Below are 20,053 nucleotides of genomic sequence, written 5' to 3'. Positions count from 1 at the left end.
TTGAATTTTAATAATAAATTATCCAGTACTGTAATTAATAAGTAATAATTGACATAAATTAAAATTATTTTTTTATAATTCTTGCCTTCTCAGTGAGTTCAAAATTACCATTTTTAAACATCATACCTCCTTTTATGAATGGTAAAAATAATTATTTATTGACATTATGAAGAGCAATTTACTCCCTTACGGGCAACAAACTGTAAAATGAAAGTTTCTTGACATCTGGAGAAGACTCTTTTAAGTGCTAAAATACCTATTACTCATTTTACTTTTATAAATGGTATTAACTGAATATTAGAGATGTTATTGGAGGAAATGCTTAAAGTGCTTTTGTTTATGTCTATTTTATGATATATGTATTGTGTTTTTGATATAAAATTCACTTACTATTAAGTTGTGGATAAAGACGATGATATAAATCTTCAGCAGGAGAAATAGCTAAGCCCGGCTAGCTCAGTCGGTAGAGCATGAGACTCTTAATCTCAGGGTCGTGGGTTCGAGCCCCACGTTGGGCGTTTACTTTTTAAGTTTATTCGAATTCAAATTTTTTTTGTTCTATTAAGATATTTCCAGAAAAGTATACGACACTATTAAATTAACAAATATAACGAATTTTATGGTTCGATAAATAAACGTTATCTTATCTGACGTATCGACTACAAAGGAAAATTTTATGTAATCATATCGGTATGTGTAAAATAGTGCAAATGACTAAACAACTATAGATTTGAAAAAGAAATTTTAATTTGGTATGAGAGTTTATAGGGGATCTTCTAAAACAAAGATACAAAAAATAAAATAGTACATGACTCCAAAACATAACACCCCGCAGCTAGTTGTCGATGATTTTGAGATTTTGTTGTAAAAGGTCAGAAGGAAAATAGGTATACGAAATTTCCTAAACTTTAAATTAAGGCATGAGGCAATGATTGAGGCAAGAAAACGCACAATATGAAGAAAAAATGTGAAAGTTGGTCACCTTGTATATCGAAAATGGTGCCATGTGTCTATTAATGTTATTTTATTATTTTGCAGAATACTCTCGCCCCCTTAAATATCTTCATAATAATATGATACATCCTGTAGATTGATAATTAACGTATTATAATTTCTAGGTATTTAATAGTTCTGGTTCAAGATTAGATTACTATTACTCGATATGAATATGTATAATTCATGTCTGATGGTCGTCTGCCCCAATTAAAAGTTTTTAAGTACCAATTTAGAATGCCAAATATAAGTCTGAAAGATATATCTAATACCTGTTGAATAATTTAATTTATTTTCTTACTTTGATTGTTAGTATTAGAAAATTGAAAAAAAGAAGCTTTAAATATATGAATAAAAATTTTAAATCTTGAAGTCTGGGGATATAGATGAAAAAAAAACATCGACGAATTACACCGATATCGACATTAACTTTTCTCATCTCTTTTATTGCCAGAAACGCAATGCGTCATCGCTAATGGGCGGGGATTAGGGATTATGTTAGCAGCATTGCCAAGAGACACCCTAAAATCTAGATAACGGAAAATTTTCTTATCTATATTAGCATTGATTTAATTGATCATATTGTATAGATACAAATGCTTTGATATGGATGCTAAGAAACTTTATTTATTAACATATTGAAAGTAATTAGCCATTGAGATGAGTAATCAATAATTTGTTCTTATATTTAAGAAATTTGATGTGCTCTTTCAAATTGTTATAAGCGGCAACAACGCTTTCATTGCTAACACTGTGATTCACTTTTTTTTATCAGTCGTGTTAGCAGTTTCGTTCGATATAGGTTAGTTGCCATTTTGAGGTTAGGAGGCCAATTTTGATATTTAGAAACCGTGTTTTCTCGCCTCAAACGAAATGACCCTCCAAGTGGACGAATTTCCCAAAAATAATGATTACTACCAAAATGTCCAAGTGAACGGAACGTTAAAAGAAAACTGGTGCCCCATCGAAAATGAAAAAGAATGCAACAAAGAGCCTTTGAAGCCAAAGACTAAAGTGCTACGAGAGTCATTCGAGCCACCCCCCTTCCTGACAGCCATCCTCACTCAAATCAGCTTCTCTCTCATCATGCTGTTAAGCTTCGTCAGTCAGTTTTGCAGTCGAATCTTCTACCCCCCTCAAGCTATTGAGGAGACTGGCAGATCTGGGTACCCCGTACTTTTCAATCGATTTTCCATGTTCTATTCTCGGTACGTCTATCGGAGAGTTAGAGACTGCTGGAACTACCCCATATGTAGTGTACCAGGAAGTGAGGTTGTTCTTAAAGACCGAGTGACAAATGACTGTGGATGGACCTTTGAGTTCACTGGTACTCAAACCAAGTGCCTTAATCTCGCTTCCTATAACTACTTGGGATTTGCTGAGGCCTCAGGCCCATGTGCTGAAGCGGCAATTGCCACAATTTATCAGTATGGAATTAGCTCAGGGAGTTCTCGAATGTGTTATGGGACAATGCCTGTACACAACAACTTAGAGCAGATACTTGCTGAGTATCTGGGTGTTGAAGATGCGATTACTTGTGGTATGGGGTATGCCACTAATGCCTTATATATTCCAAGCCTTATTGAATCAGGTTGTCTTGTGATTAGTGATGAGAAGAACCATGCTAGTTTAATTTGGGGCATCAAAGTGAATGGGGCCACAGTATGGGTGTTTAAGCACAATGACATGGAGCAGCTGGAACAGAAGCTTAAAGAAGCAATTTACTTTGGGCAGCCCTCCAAGAGTTTCAAACCTTGGAAGAAGATTATGATTGTTGTTGAGGGAGTTTACAGCATGGAGGGAACTATAGTAAAACTTCCTGAAGTGATAGCTTTGAAAAAGAAGTACAAAGCCTATTTATACTTAGATGAGGCTCACAGTATTGGGGCCATGGGTAAACAAGGAAGGGGGGTAGTTGATTATTTCGAGTGTGACCCCAAAGATGTGGACGTTCTCATGGGGACCTTCACAAAGAGCTTTGGAAGTGCAGGAGGCTACATTGCAGGTAATCGTGAGCTGATAACACACCTGCGCCAACACAGTCTGACCTCAAGTGATGCCTGGGCTATGTCGCCCCCTCTAGCAGCCCAAATCATAGCAGTTTTACACATCCTCATGAACAAAGACGGCTCTAACGAAGGACAACGAAGAATCGAAACACTTGCTCGCAACACGAGATACTTCCGTATGCGGCTGAACCAAATCGGGGTTATCATCCATGGTAACGAGGATTCCCCAGTAGTTCCCATTTTGGTCTACTTGTACTCCAAAATAGCAGGAACGGTGCGCAGCTTGATTAAGGAGAAAATCGCCACTGTGGGAGTAGGTTACCCTGCCACCCCTCTCTATGAGGGTCGCATCAGGATTTGTCTGTCTGCTGGACACACCAAAGAGCAGCTGGATTATGCTTTGAAAGTAATTGAGATAGTGGCGGATAATATAGGGCTGAAGTACTCACGGAAACCGCGAGATCTCACGCCCATTGACTATGATACAATTAAGGTTTATCAGGATTAGAACTTTGTTGTTCTTTATTAACGAACAAAGCACCCATGGTAATAGTTTTACAGTACTTTAATAAGTTACATACACCTCTATCATCATACTGAAAAGCGATTCACAGTGCCTTAAATGTTATTGTTGAAGCAAACTAAAAGTACCCATTGTTAAGCTTTGCGCTAGGAACGCCATTGGGTCCAAACGAAATATTTTTTCCTTGTAATTCATGCTTTGTATAGGACCTTTTAATTGAATTAAAAATGTTGTTTAATGTTGATTGAGCGTTTCATTCAATTGAAGACGAACGCAGTTGTAGTTATATTGATTCTCCTTTAAATAATAGATTAAAGTGATAAAACTATCATATTGTAGATGCGTTCCAAATTGTGATTTTATTGCTCTGTGACTACCCATACTCGGAAATAGGAGCAAGGTCTCCCAGATTTTAATTATTACAATTTTAATGCCCTATAAGGGAGAAATGTGGAGCAGTTTCTCTATTAAAAGGGGAGAGTTCTCTTTGTACCTATATATATATATATATATATATATAGGCCCTGACTATTTCCTCATAATTTTAGTTGGCAATTCCATTGAAATTGGCCCTACTACGCCCCACTTTGCTACCAAATTACGGTGAATTTTTTATTTCTCCTGACCCAGTTGTGATAAAGTCTACATATACATTCAAGTTTGTCGAAAATGTTTGCTTTAAAATTTTTATTAGTACACCATTGTACTCTTTTAACTTGGATATTCAAGCAGATTTTCTTTTGCCTTATAACGACGCGCGAGCCTCTTATTTCATTTCAAAAAAACAAAGCTTTCAATCATAGGTCAGCAAAGTTAGCTCCCTTATACCTGGTTTTATCCCTTACTATGTCATTGTTTATTGCTAAATTTAAATGAACATTTTTACATTTTAATCAGGACTTCTGTGAAAATTGTATAATCGAATCTGCTGGAAATTCTGCTCAGAAAACCTTCAGGTGAGATGAAACCTGGCCTTATAGGACGCCATAGTTTCTGTGACTTATTCTAACACTTTAACTGTAATTGCGTTGGGATCAAATATAACTTAATATGAAACGGTGACATGTAAAAACCTTTGTGCACGCCACTGTTATGTGATGCATTCAATCGAGAAATATTTTTACACTGGCTTCATTACGGCTAATGTTTTCTTATGTTCCATATCAAGTTCAATTTTTCATATTGATAACCAGGCATTCTATACCAGTTTTTAGCAGTAATTTTTTAAATATTTTATCCGATGATAACTTTAATACTGTGGTATGGGCGCTCAAATTTACAAATAATTTTTTAAACCTTTTCTATCATCTCAGTTTTATTTTGTAAGATTCAACTTTAGCACTCCACTGTTTACTGGATTCTATTCAGTATTTGCATATTTTTTTGTCAACCAAAATATCACTATCATTTTCCTCATAATACAGTGGCATGCAAAGCCCTTCAAATATAATTTTTTTGTTTAAATTGAGCCATTGGCATTGTGCAGACTCTTAAATCTGAAAATTGATCGTCTTCGCTTACCAAAATCTTTGTGCACCGCTAGTTTTCATTGTTTTTGTTATAAATATATAACGAGCACCATTGCTCCCTTGCGATTATGAGGTGTGCCAAATTCTAACTTAGGTATAAATTTTTTAAAATTATTGTAAGAAAAAAATTCAAATTTACATATATACTGTGCAGTGCCGTACCAAGCTCTGATCAGCAAAATCACTTTTATAAAATGTAGTGGCGTGGGAGCGGTAATTACCGAATTTTGATAGGGAATAAAATGTGAACTCCCAGACCTTAGTTTTTATTAACAACTAGCAATAATATACATTTCATTATAAAATTCTGCATTTTTTTGTCAAAATCTGCTACAATCGTACCTTATTTCCTTTTGATAGGGAAACATTTAGCAAAGGATTACAGCTAATAAACTGCCACTATGAAAGCAGAATTTACAGGCGATCCTATTATTGTATGATTCTCATTCGTTCTCAAAAAAAAAAAAAAATTTATGCGCAGTTTTCAGTCAGAAAACTTGAAAAGTGCGCAATTTTAAATCCAAAAAATATAGGCAATTGTTAAGTGGATATAAGAGGTGTAATACATAATACAGAAAATAACTAGGTATTCCGAAAAACGTGTCATATCACACACAGAGCATGAGAGAAAGGCCTGGAATTGACAGCAATTCACTCAAGCTCAATTGGGTGCTATACATGCCTCCTAACAGTCAAACAACAGTCTTCGAACAAAACGTCCTAGTTTGGTACCTAATTACATACTAGGACATGTAGCAGCAGTACAAGTGAATTCCAAAGTCTATAATAATTGTAAGAATAATACACTGCTACTTCACTTCGAAATAGTCCGCACCACAAGTCAAACAACACTTCACTGCGTCGGGTACTTATACATCACCCCCATGTTGGGCTGCTGTCCTGCCTGTGCTGGCCATTGCCCTTGAGGGGGCACCACGCAGTATTGCTGCCCTCCTGGGTACTGATACTGCTGCTGATATGGATACTGCATATACTGGGCAGTACCACCATACCCTCCAGATTGAGGGTACCAGTACTGAGTACCATAACCATATGAATAAGTTGGAGCTTGAGAAACTGCTGCCCCAGTTGCATTCATGGCGTTAACATCAGGCCCCAGGCCTCCATTCTCTTTACCCCAGAAACATTTCACTGTCTGCCCATTTATTTCAGTATTATGGACACTCTCAATGGCATGAGTTGCACTCTCTTTAGTCACAAATTTAATGAAGGCATACCCCTTGTCTTTGAACACTCTTATGTCCTGTATAGCCCCAAAACGGGTGAAAGTTTTTGTTACTAAGTCTTCAGACAGGCCACTTGCAAAGCCCCCACAGTAAACTGTAGTGTTGGTAGGTGAAGTTTGGTTATATACCTCCTCGAATGTGATCTGTTTCTTGCTTTGAGTGGGTTTTTCAGTACGGGGTGGCGGAGGCTTCCTTGTAGACCAATTTGTGCGGATTGAGCGTGAGCCTAGCCACTGCCCATTCATTGCTTGAATGGCATTCTCTGCTTCAGCTTTTTTAACAAAAGACACGAATGCATATCCTTTCGATTTTAGGGTCTGCGGATCTCTAACAATTCTGCAATTTGAGATCTCACCAAACGGAGCAAAGGCCTCTCTCAGGGTTTCAGTCTCGATTTCAGGAGATAGGTCGCCTACAAATATGTGATGGTGGTTGGAGGTATCTGTTTTGGGCTGATTTCCAGGGCTGGTGGCCCAATTCACTTTCATTTCCTTGTCTAAAAATACGCGTTTGTTCATGGCAATTAACGCGGTGGAGGCCGATTGGTGGTTGGTGAATTCGACGAAGGCATACGGGTCGTTGCCGGGCTCCCTAATAATCTTGCACCCCTTCACGGGGCCGATTTGTGAGAACAAAGTGCACAACAGGTCTTCTTGCACCGACATGTCCAGATTGCCCACATACAAAGTTTTGGGGAAAGATTCGTCCGACATGTTGGGGCCGATGCTCGTTCAAGGGTCTATTACAATGGGGCTAACACTAAATTCCACCTTCTGTACACATTAATTACAGTTTATTAGCATTAGAAAGTGTTTTTCGAGGGCTTTTCTTCCGGAGAAATTTGATAAGTTGATGACAAATAGCAACAACCAGCCAAGTTTTCTTTTGATGTCCGGCCTGTCATGAGTGCCATTTGTTCGCCTGCAATCTAGTAATAAATGAAAAATCTCTAGTTTTTCTAGTAATATTTGAGTGACAAACCAAGGTAGATAATGAAGACAAAAAAGAAGTATATATAAAAATTTATCGTTTAACTGTTTCTAAGCGTGTTTCAATCTTTTTTTGCTTTACAATATCATATTCAATAATTTTATGTAAGCGGAATTCGTTAAAAAAACTTAATGTGTATGCCGTGTACATTTATTTAATAATTATCAAAAAAATTAAAACAAGACTAAAAATGGCTACCCGTAGCTCTTCATCTTTGTTTTATAGGTTCTGAAACGCCATAACAAAATAACAAGATTAACAAATTTCGGCCATTTCTCGGTCTTATCAGCCACACATAAACATTTCTAATCTTAGGTTAGGCAAAAACAACTAAAACGTCAACCACTAGGAAAACCTTTTCCTATTTTCTAAAATTTTCGGCTTATTCTTCTAAATGTAACATTACCATCCCAATATGTCTCATGAAGACAGTTTGGAGTTGCGTCAAGGCAACGAATTTGAAGCCTTGCAGGTATACTTACTTCCTAATTCAAGAATCTATCCCCTTAACTCCCCCCACTTGCCTTTTCTAGGGCATTTACGGAGAAGATTTGCGGGACTTGAGGGTAAAGCGGGCGTGGAACAGGTGGAGCCCTTTGAACTTGAGCATATCTCTTACCCCACAAAGAGGCAGCTCTGGTAATGGGGAGGTTAATGCAAAGGTGGATTTGCATGTTGTCTGTTCCGAGAAGTACCCCAATGAGTAAGGATTAGAATTTTATAAGATATAGGGTATTTGGAAAGACACATTATTAGTGAGAGAGATATTATTGGATGTTTTTCTTTTTCTGATATTCTTTGTACTGGTGCATTATCTATTTATGGTGTCTTAATTTGCCACAAGTACTAATAACAATCATTCATTCTCCTGATATTCTCCCAAAAATAAATAAATTGTAATATACAGAGTGTTCTCAAAATATGAAAAAGGAGATTTTAACACATAAATGGTAATTATTTGTACAATTTATTGCCCAATAGGCCTGTTCAAATAAAGAGAAACGCTCACTCCCAATCGTCAAAAATAGATAGAAATATGTGCAGAATACAGAACAAGATTCTTTACACTTGTTTTTGACTGTTTCTGAGAGTTCAATACTGATCTTAATACATTACGTGTCCAGTATAAGTTTGGATGTTAATTGAATTATCTAACTCTCTCTGCATGTTATTCCTATAAATTGCGGTAATTCTTTTCGTTTATTACAGTCGCATCTGTGCTAATAAAAATATTTTCTTTAATGGCATCGTAAAAACCATGGTTTTTCTTGTCTGTTGTCTCTTGACTCCAATAAAATGTACATTTCTGCTTTCTTGTCTTCATGTGGGTTTACTTGACCATGTGAACCATTACACTACATCAAAAAGCCCATAGATGAGAAACATCTGGTGTTCCTTTGTCCATTCTTTGTAGAGCCTTGCTGATAACCTTGACGCCAAGGATCTATTACGCAGGTAGACAGTTGTGTTTCCGGCTTTAGCCTATAATAATATAGAATAATTTCTTCAAATCCTTTTCAAGAACTGAATATTTTATTTTTTCGATAATTGGATGATTTAAACGTTCGGCTACTCCATTTTGTTCAAGTATTTAGCATGATTTTTTGGACGAAAGATTGATTGATGTTACCCGTTTTGAATATTTTAATTTCTGAATTTTTGCCGTTTTCCGTCATGCCTTTCAATTATTACATTAGATATGATATTGAATTTTCCATATCGATGGATTGGTGGGAGTAGTAGACATGTTTGGCCGTCACGAAGTCCTGACGTAAACCTGTTAGATTTATTTTTTTGAAGTCATTGGTATATGTGTAAATTCGAACTTAGCAGGAAAGGAGAGAATTAAAAAAAATGAAAACACCAGGGGTGTATTGTTTTTGGAATTTCTAGATTTTTTTTTAATGTTAATTAGAAATTTAAAAAGTACGCCCCTGGTTTCAGGCCAATAAATATTTAAAAATGACACTTTCCTTCATAGGAAAAGATGACTTAGATAAACAAAGTTGCAAAATTTCAGCTCCAAGGTTACATTTCAGGAATAAAAAATAATAAAATCGCTCATTTTGTAAATTTTCTGAAATCCATGTGATTCCTGAGAGCCCTCCCAGTTCCTCAATGCTTTCAATTTAATTATGGTTTGATTTTCTTCCTCTCATAAAAACATTTAAACTCGACTAATTAAAAGTTTCAGTGACGTGCAATGTTTTTCTTCTGAGATAAAGTTTACTTAAACTCGAAACTGATATTTTAAATTATTTTATCGTACTCGAACATTCATTTTTCTCTCAGTGTTCCATCACTTTACCTCGAAAAGGCCAAGGGCCTGTCCCAAACCTATCTCGACGAACTGAAGAAGCACTTGGACCTCAAAGCCCGGGAGTACAAAGGCGAAGTTATGATATTCCAGCTTTGCCAACATGTGGAAGAATTTTTACATCAACACAATAAGCCTGCAATGAAGAGCTTTTATCATCAAATGGTGCTGCAGGAGGAAGAAAAGAAGAGGGAGGAAGAGCAGCAGAGGAAGTTGGAAGAGGACCGACAGGTAACATTGTTGGAGTCTTAAGATTTTGCAGTTCTATAAGTCTGGAGTGTTAGCGTGAGACCATGATGAGGGAGGTGCAACAGAGAGAGGAGTTACTGAAAGCTGAAATGAGGCAGAGAAAAGAGAGGCAGAAGAGCGTGTCTGAAACTGAGGCAGAGGAGGAGGTGATGCATAGAAGGACTTCGTTTATTCACAGGTGAGTTTTATTGAGATTCATTATTTCGTCTTTTTTAACGGACTTTTATCATAAAACAAAGAAAGCATCACAATAGCGGAACAGAAAACAATGACGAAATCCATTGTAACCACAAAGGCACTTTTTTGCTTAATTTTGGCGGCAGAACTGTGCAAACGGGGAGATGCCTACGTAAATTTGCACAAGTTTGAATAGCTTCTATGTTATCAAGTTATTAATTTTAGGCCATTCAGAGCCCTTCAATATAACCTTCACAGGAATAGACAAGGATTCAGGTGAGTTAGTTGAGGTCTCTGAATGGAGCCTTGAGGCCAAAAACTCGGACTCAAATCAGCTACTCCGAAACGTCGCGAGCATCGAACAAGAACTAAACTACCTCACTAAATTGAGACACCTCAATTTAGCTAACTATTTTGGCCTCAAGCATGGCGCGATTGATGGGGATAAGGTGGTCGTACACGTCCTTAAGGAGTTCATTAGAGGTGAGTTTTAATTGCAGTGCAGTGGGTAATAAAACTCGTATTTTGCGTAAATATTTGCGGCCATAATTCGGTATAAATATTTGGATTTATTGAGGGAAAATTTTGTCACTGGATTGTATTCTTTGGAAATTTCCTATGTTTTGATTGGGTTGCGCTATCTTTAAAGAGGAATTTATAAATTCCGTGCCTTGTAATGAGGTGTTTATTCAAACATTGCTACCAATAGCAGCGAAGGTAAAAAGTGAGGAATTTGCAATAGTTTTAAATATTTATAAGATAAAGGAATGTTGCTGAATATCGACGAATTTTTATTTCTCAAGGGTTTTAAGGTCACCGAAAGCATTACCCAAAGGTTCCCGTGGCCCTTTTCATTGTTTTTTTAACTTGTAGAAAGAACGAATTTTAGCACTGAAGGCGATGGAAATCGCCAATAAATTTTAAAGCAGTATACATGAATACAATTTGGGAAGAAAAGACACAAGAGCGCCTAGTGTACGAATAGGTTTTTCTGAACCAGATTGCACTCTTGCAATATGGATCGTTTTCCGTCGTTATTATTTTCATTTTTCAACTCAATGACCCATTTTACATGGTTTTAAGCACATAAAATTAGCGCTTCTAGCTTAATAATTAATAAATAATTTTCCTACTTCATTAAAACATCAATTATCGTATTTCTTTTTATTTCAGGGTCCAGCTGCTTCTCCTTATTTTCCAGCCAGAATCTCAAAGTAGAGATAGATTATCTCAAGCACCTCTCTCGCGGTATTTTAACAGCCCTTGATTATATTCATCGAAACAACGTGGTGCACAAGAACCTTCAGGAATCCTGCGTTTTTATGAATGAAAGAGGTACTATATCGTCCTAGTTAAAATCCTCAAAATCATCAGAATTTCCCTATTACAGGATTAGTCAAGGTGGCCGACTATAGTATTCATCGAAGACTCTTGGATCTAGTTCAGTCCACTCATGGAACTTACAGCAAAAAGACTGATATTTACGATTTTGGGTGCTTAGTGTTGAGGCTGCTTGGTCATACTGGCGATATTGAGGTTCCTAATGACCTTCCTAGTGATCTCTATGACTTGCTTTCAAAGTAATAGGCTTTTTTGTGACAAAAAATCAGTCTGTAATTTGATAATTTTCAGTTGCCTGACCAAAGATGAAAAAGAACGCTATACTGCCAATCAGCTCCTCAACCACGCCTTCTTCCATAAACCCATAGTCCACTTCTCTCCTCACCACCTGGCAATTGAAGCCCCTAATAACCGTCTTCCTTCCCCTGAAATCACCTCCTCCACGCTTCCTTTACAGAATTTGGGTCAGTCTCGCATTAGCAGCGAGTTCGAAATTCTTGAAAATCTGGGCAAAGGTGCGTTTGGGGATGTTTTGAAAGCCAAAAACAAGCTTGATGGCGGATATTACGCCATTAAAAAAATCAAATTGAGTACTCATAATAAGGCCAGTAAGAAGAAGATTTTAAGGGAGGTGATGTTGCTCTCGAAGTTAAATCATGAGAATATAGTTCGGTATTACAATTCCTGGATTGAGACCACAACAATTAAAGGGGATGTGGAGCAAGATTCGAGTTTTACTACCACTACAACCCACACTTCAGAGCCCCCTAAAGGAGGGTTAATAGTGCTGAGGAAGGATGAGGTTGGGATTTTTTTTGTGGACAAAGCATTTCCTTGTAATGATTGTTTTACAGTTTAGTTTCAATGATGACATTGAGGCCATGGCTCCTCCCATGAAAAACGTGGAGATTTCCATTACTTATGACAGTAAAGCACAGGCTGCATATGAGGAGTCTTCAGATGACACCAGCGATGAGGACGAAGAGGAGGAGGAGGAGGAGGAGGAGGAAGAGGAGGAGGAGGAGGATCCTTTTACAGCTCCAATGGCCAAGTATATATCTCGTTGTTTTACAAAAAAAAACATCAAAAAATATATGTATTCCTTTTAGTCGTTTTGGAGACAATTCGGACTCTGACAGCATCGAATTTGAACGTGTTTCTGACGAGAATCAATTTGTTGCCTGCTTTGCCGAGGTAACTTCGTTGGATTTAGATGAATCCAATGAAGTTTCCTCAGTAAAGCAGACCAGAAACTCGACCGTGGAAAATCTAAAAGAAATAGTACGAAAAGAAGACTATTTGTACATTCAAATGGAGTATTGCGAGAAAAGCACTTTGAGGACGGCCATTGACCACAATCTCTGCGAGGACGAGGACAGAGTGTGGAGACTGTTTAGGGAAATGGTTGATGGTAAGAAGATTAAACGTTTTCATCAGGTTTTGATAGTTATAACTGCAGTTTTCGTTGCAGGACTTAATTGTTTTTTGTAGTAATGAAAATCTGTATATGGTTATATTAGTTTCTTTAAGGCAAGGAAATTATTAGATTTTAGAGATATAAGACAATTCGAGTGTAGGCAACTAGCAATACTCAGGTTAGTTTAGGGAATGGTAAAAGTTTTGCAAGTTTAGGTTTGGTGTTGAAATTCATATATTGTGTCCTTGAAATGCGAGGATGAAGTCGATTTAAATTGTAAACATATTTTATACACAACCAGTAATTCACGAGGAAGTACATTGGGTGGCCTCAAATTACTGGATTTAAAATTTTTTGCGGAAATCGCATATATATTAAATGGTCAATTAGACAGATTTTGGATTTCTGAGCTTATAATATTAATAAATTTGTAACCAAAGTAGCATTTTTGCTATATCTTGAACAGCCCGCTGATAAAGTTTAAAAGGGCGATTTTCCTTTAAGGCCTAGCACATATCCATACCCAGGGCATGATCCACAGAGACTTGAAACCAGTGAACATTTTCCTGGATTCAAACGATCACGTGAAAATTGGAGATTTTGGTTTGGCAACGACCATCGCCATACATACCAAGCCGGGAGACGCATATGGTAAATATCATCCCCTAACCCACTTAAAAAATATATCCTCAATAATTATTACATAAAGGAATCTCCAAAAGTCAAATTGAGAGCCTTAAAGATGACTTAGGGGACGAAAGCAAGACTGGGCAAGTAGGGACAGCCCTCTATGTAGCCCCAGAGATTAATTCCGCTCCGAAGGCTATTTACAACCAGAAAGTCGACATTTATAGTTTAGGAATAATCTTCTTTGAAATGTGCTATAGACCTCTGGCAACCGACATGGAGAGGATTAAAATTCTCTCAAAGCTTCGGTGCAAGGAAGTGTATTTGCCTGAGGATTTTTGTGAGAAGAATGATAGAGCTCGGTTCCTTATCAGGTAGGAATTTTGCTGGTTTAAAATAAATTTTTCTGAGACTTTGGCTTTTCAGATGGTTACTAAACCATGACATAGCTAAACGACCCACTTCTCAGGAGCTATTACAGTCGGAACATCTTCCTCCTCCAGTTTTAGAGGAACAGGAACTGCAAGAGTTTGTGAGGCACACTTTGAGCAATCCCCAGTCAAAAGGTTTGTACGTTGAATTTGAAACTTCAAATTTCAATAAGGTTTACTTTAATTGTTTAGGTTATAAGTACCTAATTTCCCAGTGTTTCAAACAAGTGATAACGCCCGCCCAAGATATCACTTACGACCGAGACCCGACCAATCCGGTCGCCACAAAGCTCTCAATGTTTCTCAATGTTTTCAATTTTGTCAGGGAAATTTGCGTTAAGGTATGTGATGACTTTAACCTTTGGAAATTTTTCTGTATGTTTAAGGAATTTTTTAGATTTTCAAGCAGCATGGAGGGCAAAATCTGGCAACGCCTTTGCTCATGCCCAAGAGTAGCTACTGTGAGAAGGCTGAGTCTTGCGTGAACTTGATGACCCATTTCGGCAACATTGTATGTTTGCCCCACGAATTAAGGTTTGTCAATGCTTTGTATCACTAAGGGAGATTTATTAATTGCTCTTTTAGAGTCCCATTTGCCCGTTATGTTGCATGGAACAATATCACTCCTTTCCGGAGGTACTCTGTGGAGAGAGTTTATAAGGAAAAGAAAGTTTTCGGTTTCCTCCCTAGGCAGTTCTACGTGGGTGCTTTTGATATAGTTACTGCTAATAAAGGTATCAAGTATGCTTTTTTTTTTTTTTTTTTTAAATCCTTTTTAGGAAGTTTAATGGCCGACGCGGAAATTTTGTATATCGTTTATGAAATTATAAATGAGCTGCCGGGAGTGAGAAACAAACACTTTTTGATAAGACTGAATCACACTGCCCTCTTTGAAGCTATTTTGTTGCATTGTGGTGTGAGGGAGAGACATGATGCACTCTTGACTTTATTACGCGATATTAAGGTATGTACGAGGTTATTTGAAAGTTACAAATTAGTTGTGCTCGAAATGAGCCTTCTATTTTTCTCGATTCATGTCAGCCACTATTACAGTTACAAACTCTCAATTCTAGGAGGGCAAAGTGCCCAAATCTCAACTTCAAAATTTTCTCATACAAAGAGGTCTCTCGGACACAATGATGAACCTTTTAATCAGCTATCTCCACTGTGAGATCGAGATTTCGAAGGTGACCAATCAGTTTCAAGCCATTACTAAGAAAAAAACTGGGGAAGCTGCAGAAATGGCGAAAATAGCGATTCAGGAACTAAAAACTATTGTTCAAAATGCTGAGTTTTACGGAGTGCAGGTTGGTTTTTGAATCCTTCAAAAAGAGACATGGTTAATTTTAACTGAAAATTGAGTCTTTAAATTGCGAAATTGTTGAACGAAATTATGAAGAGTCACTGAAAAACAGGAAGACTTGACGCTTATTGTTTTTCTGAAATTGGATCTTAAAAAAGTTTTATTTTTTGAGGATACATCGAAGTGTTATACTGCACAAGTTAGTTTTTATACCTTCGAAAATCAACGACAGCTAACTCTAATTATCGCTCGAAAATTCAGACCAATAAATGTAACATTTTTAGGGAAAAAAGCGAGGTGTTTCGTACAGATTATTATTTGTTCCTTTCAAATGCAAAAATAGTCTTATTTTAAGAAAAAAAAGAACTCTTAATATAAAATAATTAATTTAGTTCGACATCGTGGTGGCACCCGGCCTTGTCTCTAACATAAAACTGTACTCTGGGATGATATGCGAGTTTGTATGCGAACTGAAGAAGAAAAAAAGATCAGATTGCAAAGAAGTGGTGGCAGCGGGAGGGCGCTATGACGCCATGATCTCTTATTACCGCACAGTCATGGATCAAACTAATATGGGATATAAAGACACTCCGCAAAGTGCAGTCGGTATGTTTAAAAAATATTACTAATGCAACACAAACCACTTATGAATTTAAAGGCATTTCAATATCGCTGGATAGACTTGCTCAGGCTGTCCAAAAACAGGATAAAGAGGAATTGCCCAAAATGGAAGCCCTGGACGCCATTGTTTGTTCAGTGGGGGGTAAACAATTGATAAAAGAGAAGACTAAGGTTGACAGGTATGTGAAGTGTGAACTATAAAAAACGACAGTTTCTTTGACAGATATTGAGGAGGCTCTGGGCGTCCGGCGTCAAATGTTCATTAATTGAGGCGGCGAATTCAGTGGAAGTGCAAGAACAGCTGATGGAATTGGGCGTGTCTTACGCTATTATTTTGAAGGACAACGATCAGGGTTTCGTCAGGATGCGCAGTTGGGATAAGGATTCCAGGGAGAGGTGAATAGTTCTCGAAGAGTCTAGAGTAATCTAGAATGTTCTTGCAGCTTTGAAAAGTTTCAAGAGAAGCTTTACACTATTTCGGAGTTGGTAGACAATATGCAAAAAATTCTGAAAATTCGTAATGAAGGTTCATCGGAGAACAGTCAGGCTTCCAATAACTTAACTAGATCTGAGAGCAAATCCAGCTACACTGAGAAAAGTGATTCTGAAGCGGTTGTGGACGTACTTTTAGTCACTCTGGAGAAACTTTCCTCAAACGTGCGCAAGCGCTACGAAAACCAGGTGATTTTTTCTCAATGAAATTCTCAATTTATTTCTTAATTAAAATTAACTTTTAGGCTCGTTCCCAACTAGATGGGCTGTTCAAAAAATTGTCAGGTTTTACTACTGTGATTGCCGTTAATATTGACTCATTAATTATTAGACACTTGACCTCTTTTTTAGTTTTCGACACCGAAAACCTTTACAACAATTCCGTGTTAAATTGCATCGCCAAGTAAGTTGTTTTGGACTGTTTTATTGCATTTTCAATGTAATTTTTTCAGATTCCCCAAGTTGAAAAACTATCTCAATGAAATTTGTGAGGAGATTTGGGAACTGCGCATGAAGAAGACCAATCCGACCGTCGTTTTGTATAGTTTAACTGATAATTTTTATAAAGTGATTGTTTAGTTGTAGTGGGAGCAGTTATGCCCTCTATACATTTATTTGTTTGACTGATAGTAATGTTGATGAGAGTCTGTTGACATGAGGTGGCGCCATTGCATTACCACTAGAAGATGTAAATAATTCTTTTGTTTTTGTTAGCGCAGTCTTCTGTTTTATTCTAGGTATCAATCAGTATTTTTGTCACTTATTAGATTGTTTTATCATGTTTGTCTTAATTTTTCTTTTCATTAGACGTTTTGTAAGTGGGCTTGTTAAATTGTAGGTATATGCTCAAATATTGCCTAGACATGAGGCTTTCCTGGAATATATTATTTTCATATATTTTGTTTATATGTTTTAGCCTTCCCGAACGTAGATAAGAGTTATTTGATTAGTAAAAAATAATATAGATATAGCCATGTACGTCTTGGAACATAAAGCATACGCAATTGCAATGATTTTGCAGACCTGAATTCATTTGGCCTGTTAGATACAATCAATCGCGTACGGTAATTTTTATTTTTGAGTTACCTATGTTTTCTTTTTCATTTTAAAGTACAGTACACAATTTTAAGTTGCAAAAGTTCAGTAATTGCGGATTTTCTATCTTGTTTACCGAAAAAAAAAATAATCTTTTTAAAACCTTTTATTTCTTAAAACAATAAAAAATTATTTAGCATTTTTCAGATAGTCCCTCAGCACATCCAAAGCAGGCGTTTCCTCCCCGAAGTCCTGAAACAAAGACTCATGTTTAACATTTTCATTATCAGAATTTGATAATTTTAAATAGTTGACAGTATTCAGAAGGCAATAGTTTCAACCATGGTTAAAGGGTTCGTCTGCAGAGGGAGCCTGCCTTAAGATTCATCATTTTGGCCAAGAGGAATATTTAAAAAAAAAAGTTACTTTACTTACCCGAATAACTACACAAGAGCTGCGAACAACTTTACGGGCTTTGCCCGTGCTGTCAATTTTGCACAGGCCAGACCACTCCCCCAATTTCTTGTTATTGTCGACTTTAATGAGGTCAATTTGGTGCTCTACACAGAGTGCCTGCACTACTTCTTTGTACCTAAACCAAAGAAAATACAGCTTTAAATTTAGTAGCTATAACTCAAATTAACTGTAATAGAGCTAATAAATAGAAAAGAATACTTGAAATGGAGAATTTTCATGTTTAAGAAGGCTTTAAGTAAAAATGCATTTTCACAAATTGCCACATATTACTATTTTGATTTTAACTCCTCATTTCTCATACTAAATAATTCCAACCTAATTAAATTGAAACTTACCGGACATCATCACAATTCTCAGCCAACACACACAAGGCAGCTTGGCGCTTATCTAAAGCTTTAGCAGCCTCGTGTAAACCACGCACAACTCCGTCATGTATTAGCGCTGTTTTCAGGACTTCTTGTAACGCCTGATTCACATCCATGGGTCCCCCAGAAACTGGGGTTGGCGCAGGAAGGGCTTCATCTCTAAAAACATCCTCAAGTCAACACAGTGCTTACCGAGGAGGCTCTCTGGGATTCTCAAGACATTATTGAGAAATAATGTCTCGAATAGCCCTACGAGAGTCTTCTCGCAAGCCGGTCAAGCTTTCAATTTCTAGATTGAAACCAGTTTCCCAGCATTTTAGAGGTTAAGATGATACTCACACTTCAACATCAGACATTTTGAGTTAAAACCTGAAAAAGAAGAAAAATATGAATTAGAGCTTTTGAAGTGAGAGTTTGTTTATTAGCAGGATGAAAATTTAAAGAGGGATGAGGCAGATTTTAAAGGAAAAAATTGGATTTTTTGGAGACATGTTTACCTATACGGTCCGTTCACAACAGCAACTCACAGAGAAAGGATGTGGAGTAACGCGAAGCAAAGGCTATTCTCATTCCACTCAGGAATTCTATTTAGTTATTGGTTGAAATGGTGAGTGATGTCACGTGGATGCGTATCTATTTGACATTGTCACTGTCAATCTAATCAGTAAAGTCACGTTTGTTTGTATTTACAATTTTGTTGAAAAATAAGCTAAAAACTACTAAAAAATATAAATAAATGTATTAATACTTTTTTGTTTTCATAATTTTCAATTATGTTTGATCTTAAATATATAATTATACGATTAATAAAAGGAAAAGTTTAAGTATTTTCTATTTCGAAAAATGTAAATTTTTAATGAAATTTGGAGAAATCATGATTGTACACGATAATACTTTTTATTTGCTAAAAGGAGATGCTTTTTGAGAAGCCAATTTAATACAGACAATATACCAGAATGAGGATTCAAACAATGGTTCAGAATAAAAGAAGCAACATTTGCCAAACTACTTAAATTTTTTGAGGTGCATATTTGAGAGCTGATATTTATAAATAAAATGGAGGGAGAGAAATATCTTAACTGCATCAAAACTTCATTTGACCTCCTCCTTTTTTACAACTGATTGCCATCAAAGACGCATAGCAATATGTTGAGATATAATATTTGAATGTCTTCTATAAAAAATTACAAATAAGATCTTTCATGGACAAATTTAGGTTTCTTAGAGTAGCAGGTGTAGTACATGGAGCAAATATTACAACTTTTAAGCTGAAAAATGAATATAATTATATGTCTTAAAATTTTGAGAGCACAGGAAAAATTTTCTTTGTTAATGCAAATTACTCAAAACCAAGGTATAATTCTTTTGTATTGTCAATTGCAGCAATATGCGCCTAATTAATTCATCTGAAATAATTTAAGAAGGATATGATTGATTAGTAATTGTTATTATCCATAAAATATTTGTTAAGACTCATCAAATTCTAGTATTTAGATGTCCCTAAAGATCATTATAATGATGTGCTGATAAGAGGTGAAACTGCAAAAAGATGTAAAGGAATATTAAAAATATGTTCTGATGTTTAACAAGACCTCTGACAATAGCCTTGACAAGATGGTGATTGACATGTATTCGTTTGTAGAGATTTTAATGTGATGTTTGAAGATACAACTAAAAAAATGATATTAATACCAATTTAGTGGAGTTTTTAAAATGAGGACCTTTGCATAATAAAGCAAAAAGATGGAAAAATAAGAAAATGCAGGGTTTTATACATTTTGAAAGTGTTTTGTCCCATTTTTCTTTGGGTACTAAAACATCTATTAATATTTGTGTTTGGAAGCATCTGTGGAGTTTTAAGATACATTTTTTAAGAGTAGTTGTTAATATTCTGATTACTAACAAAATTT

General features: G+C 36.3%; 4 protein-coding genes and 1 non-coding gene across 7 annotated transcripts; 3 read left to right on the top strand and 2 right to left on the bottom strand.

Annotated features, from left to right (window-relative positions):
* Positions 1 to 445: 445 nt before the first annotated feature.
* On the top strand, positions 446 to 518 carry TRNAK-CUU (transfer RNA lysine (anticodon CUU)). The gene has a single exon. It is a non-coding gene; the product is annotated as a tRNA-Lys (tRNA).
* A 1,237-nt stretch (positions 519 to 1,755) lies between these two features.
* On the top strand, positions 1,756 to 3,769 carry lace (serine palmitoyltransferase long chain base subunit). The gene has a single exon (XM_066296879.1). The coding sequence runs from the start codon at positions 1,867 to 1,869 to the stop codon at positions 3,508 to 3,510; it is 1,644 nt and encodes a 547-aa protein (XP_066152976.1). The 5' UTR covers positions 1,756 to 1,866; the 3' UTR covers positions 3,511 to 3,769.
* Positions 3,770 to 5,304: 1,535 nt separating this feature from the next.
* Rox8 (TIA1 cytotoxic granule associated RNA binding protein Rox8) lies at positions 5,305 to 7,203 on the bottom strand. The gene has a single exon (XM_066296892.1). The coding sequence runs from the start codon at positions 7,012 to 7,014 to the stop codon at positions 5,908 to 5,910; it is 1,107 nt and encodes a 368-aa protein (XP_066152989.1). The 5' UTR covers positions 7,015 to 7,203; the 3' UTR covers positions 5,305 to 5,907.
* A 260-nt stretch (positions 7,204 to 7,463) lies between these two features.
* Gcn2 (eukaryotic translation initiation factor 2 alpha kinase Gcn2) lies at positions 7,464 to 17,163 on the top strand. Of its 3 annotated transcripts, XM_066296794.1 has the most exons (25): positions 7,474 to 7,763; positions 7,825 to 7,994; positions 9,584 to 9,839; positions 9,893 to 10,035; positions 10,097 to 10,206; positions 10,260 to 10,517; positions 11,208 to 11,369; positions 11,425 to 11,614; positions 11,667 to 12,177; positions 12,230 to 12,426; positions 12,485 to 12,786; positions 13,297 to 13,443; positions 13,502 to 13,793; positions 13,846 to 13,985; positions 14,043 to 14,191; positions 14,248 to 14,384; positions 14,436 to 14,584; positions 14,630 to 14,814; positions 14,924 to 15,157; positions 15,546 to 15,759; positions 15,812 to 15,945; positions 15,998 to 16,170; positions 16,218 to 16,455; positions 16,512 to 16,669; positions 16,719 to 17,163. In XM_066296794.1, the coding sequence occupies exons 1-25, from the start codon at positions 7,707 to 7,709 to the stop codon at positions 16,843 to 16,845; spliced, it is 4,833 nt and encodes a 1,610-aa protein (XP_066152891.1). In that variant the 5' UTR covers positions 7,474 to 7,706; the 3' UTR covers positions 16,846 to 17,163. The 3 variants fall into 3 exon arrangements, with proteins under 3 accessions (XP_066152907.1, XP_066152891.1, XP_066152899.1); XM_066296802.1 differs by lacking the exons at positions 7,474 to 7,763; positions 7,825 to 7,994 and adding an exon at positions 8,438 to 8,746; XM_066296810.1 differs by lacking the exons at positions 16,218 to 16,455; positions 16,512 to 16,669; positions 16,719 to 17,163 and having other exon boundaries at positions 7,464 to 7,763; positions 15,834 to 15,945; positions 15,998 to 16,137.
* A 289-nt stretch (positions 17,164 to 17,452) lies between these two features.
* On the bottom strand, positions 17,453 to 18,761 carry RpS12 (ribosomal protein S12). Its single transcript, XM_066294366.1, has 5 exons — positions 18,641 to 18,761; positions 18,483 to 18,512; positions 18,114 to 18,302; positions 17,737 to 17,893; positions 17,453 to 17,553 (listed from the first exon to the last, which is right to left on the bottom strand). The coding sequence occupies exons 2-5, from the start codon at positions 18,497 to 18,499 to the stop codon at positions 17,491 to 17,493; spliced, it is 426 nt and encodes a 141-aa protein (XP_066150463.1). The 5' UTR covers positions 18,500 to 18,512; positions 18,641 to 18,761; the 3' UTR covers positions 17,453 to 17,490.
* Positions 18,762 to 20,053: the final 1,292 nt, after the last annotated feature.

The sequence above is a fragment of the Euwallacea fornicatus genome, chromosome 2, assembly GCF_040115645.1.
Source record: "Euwallacea fornicatus isolate EFF26 chromosome 2, ASM4011564v1, whole genome shotgun sequence".
NCBI classification, from domain to species: Eukaryota; Metazoa; Arthropoda; class Insecta; order Coleoptera; family Curculionidae; genus Euwallacea; species Euwallacea fornicatus.
Note: the sequence above shows the minus strand (reverse complement) of the source record. Positions and strands in the feature narration are given on the sequence as shown.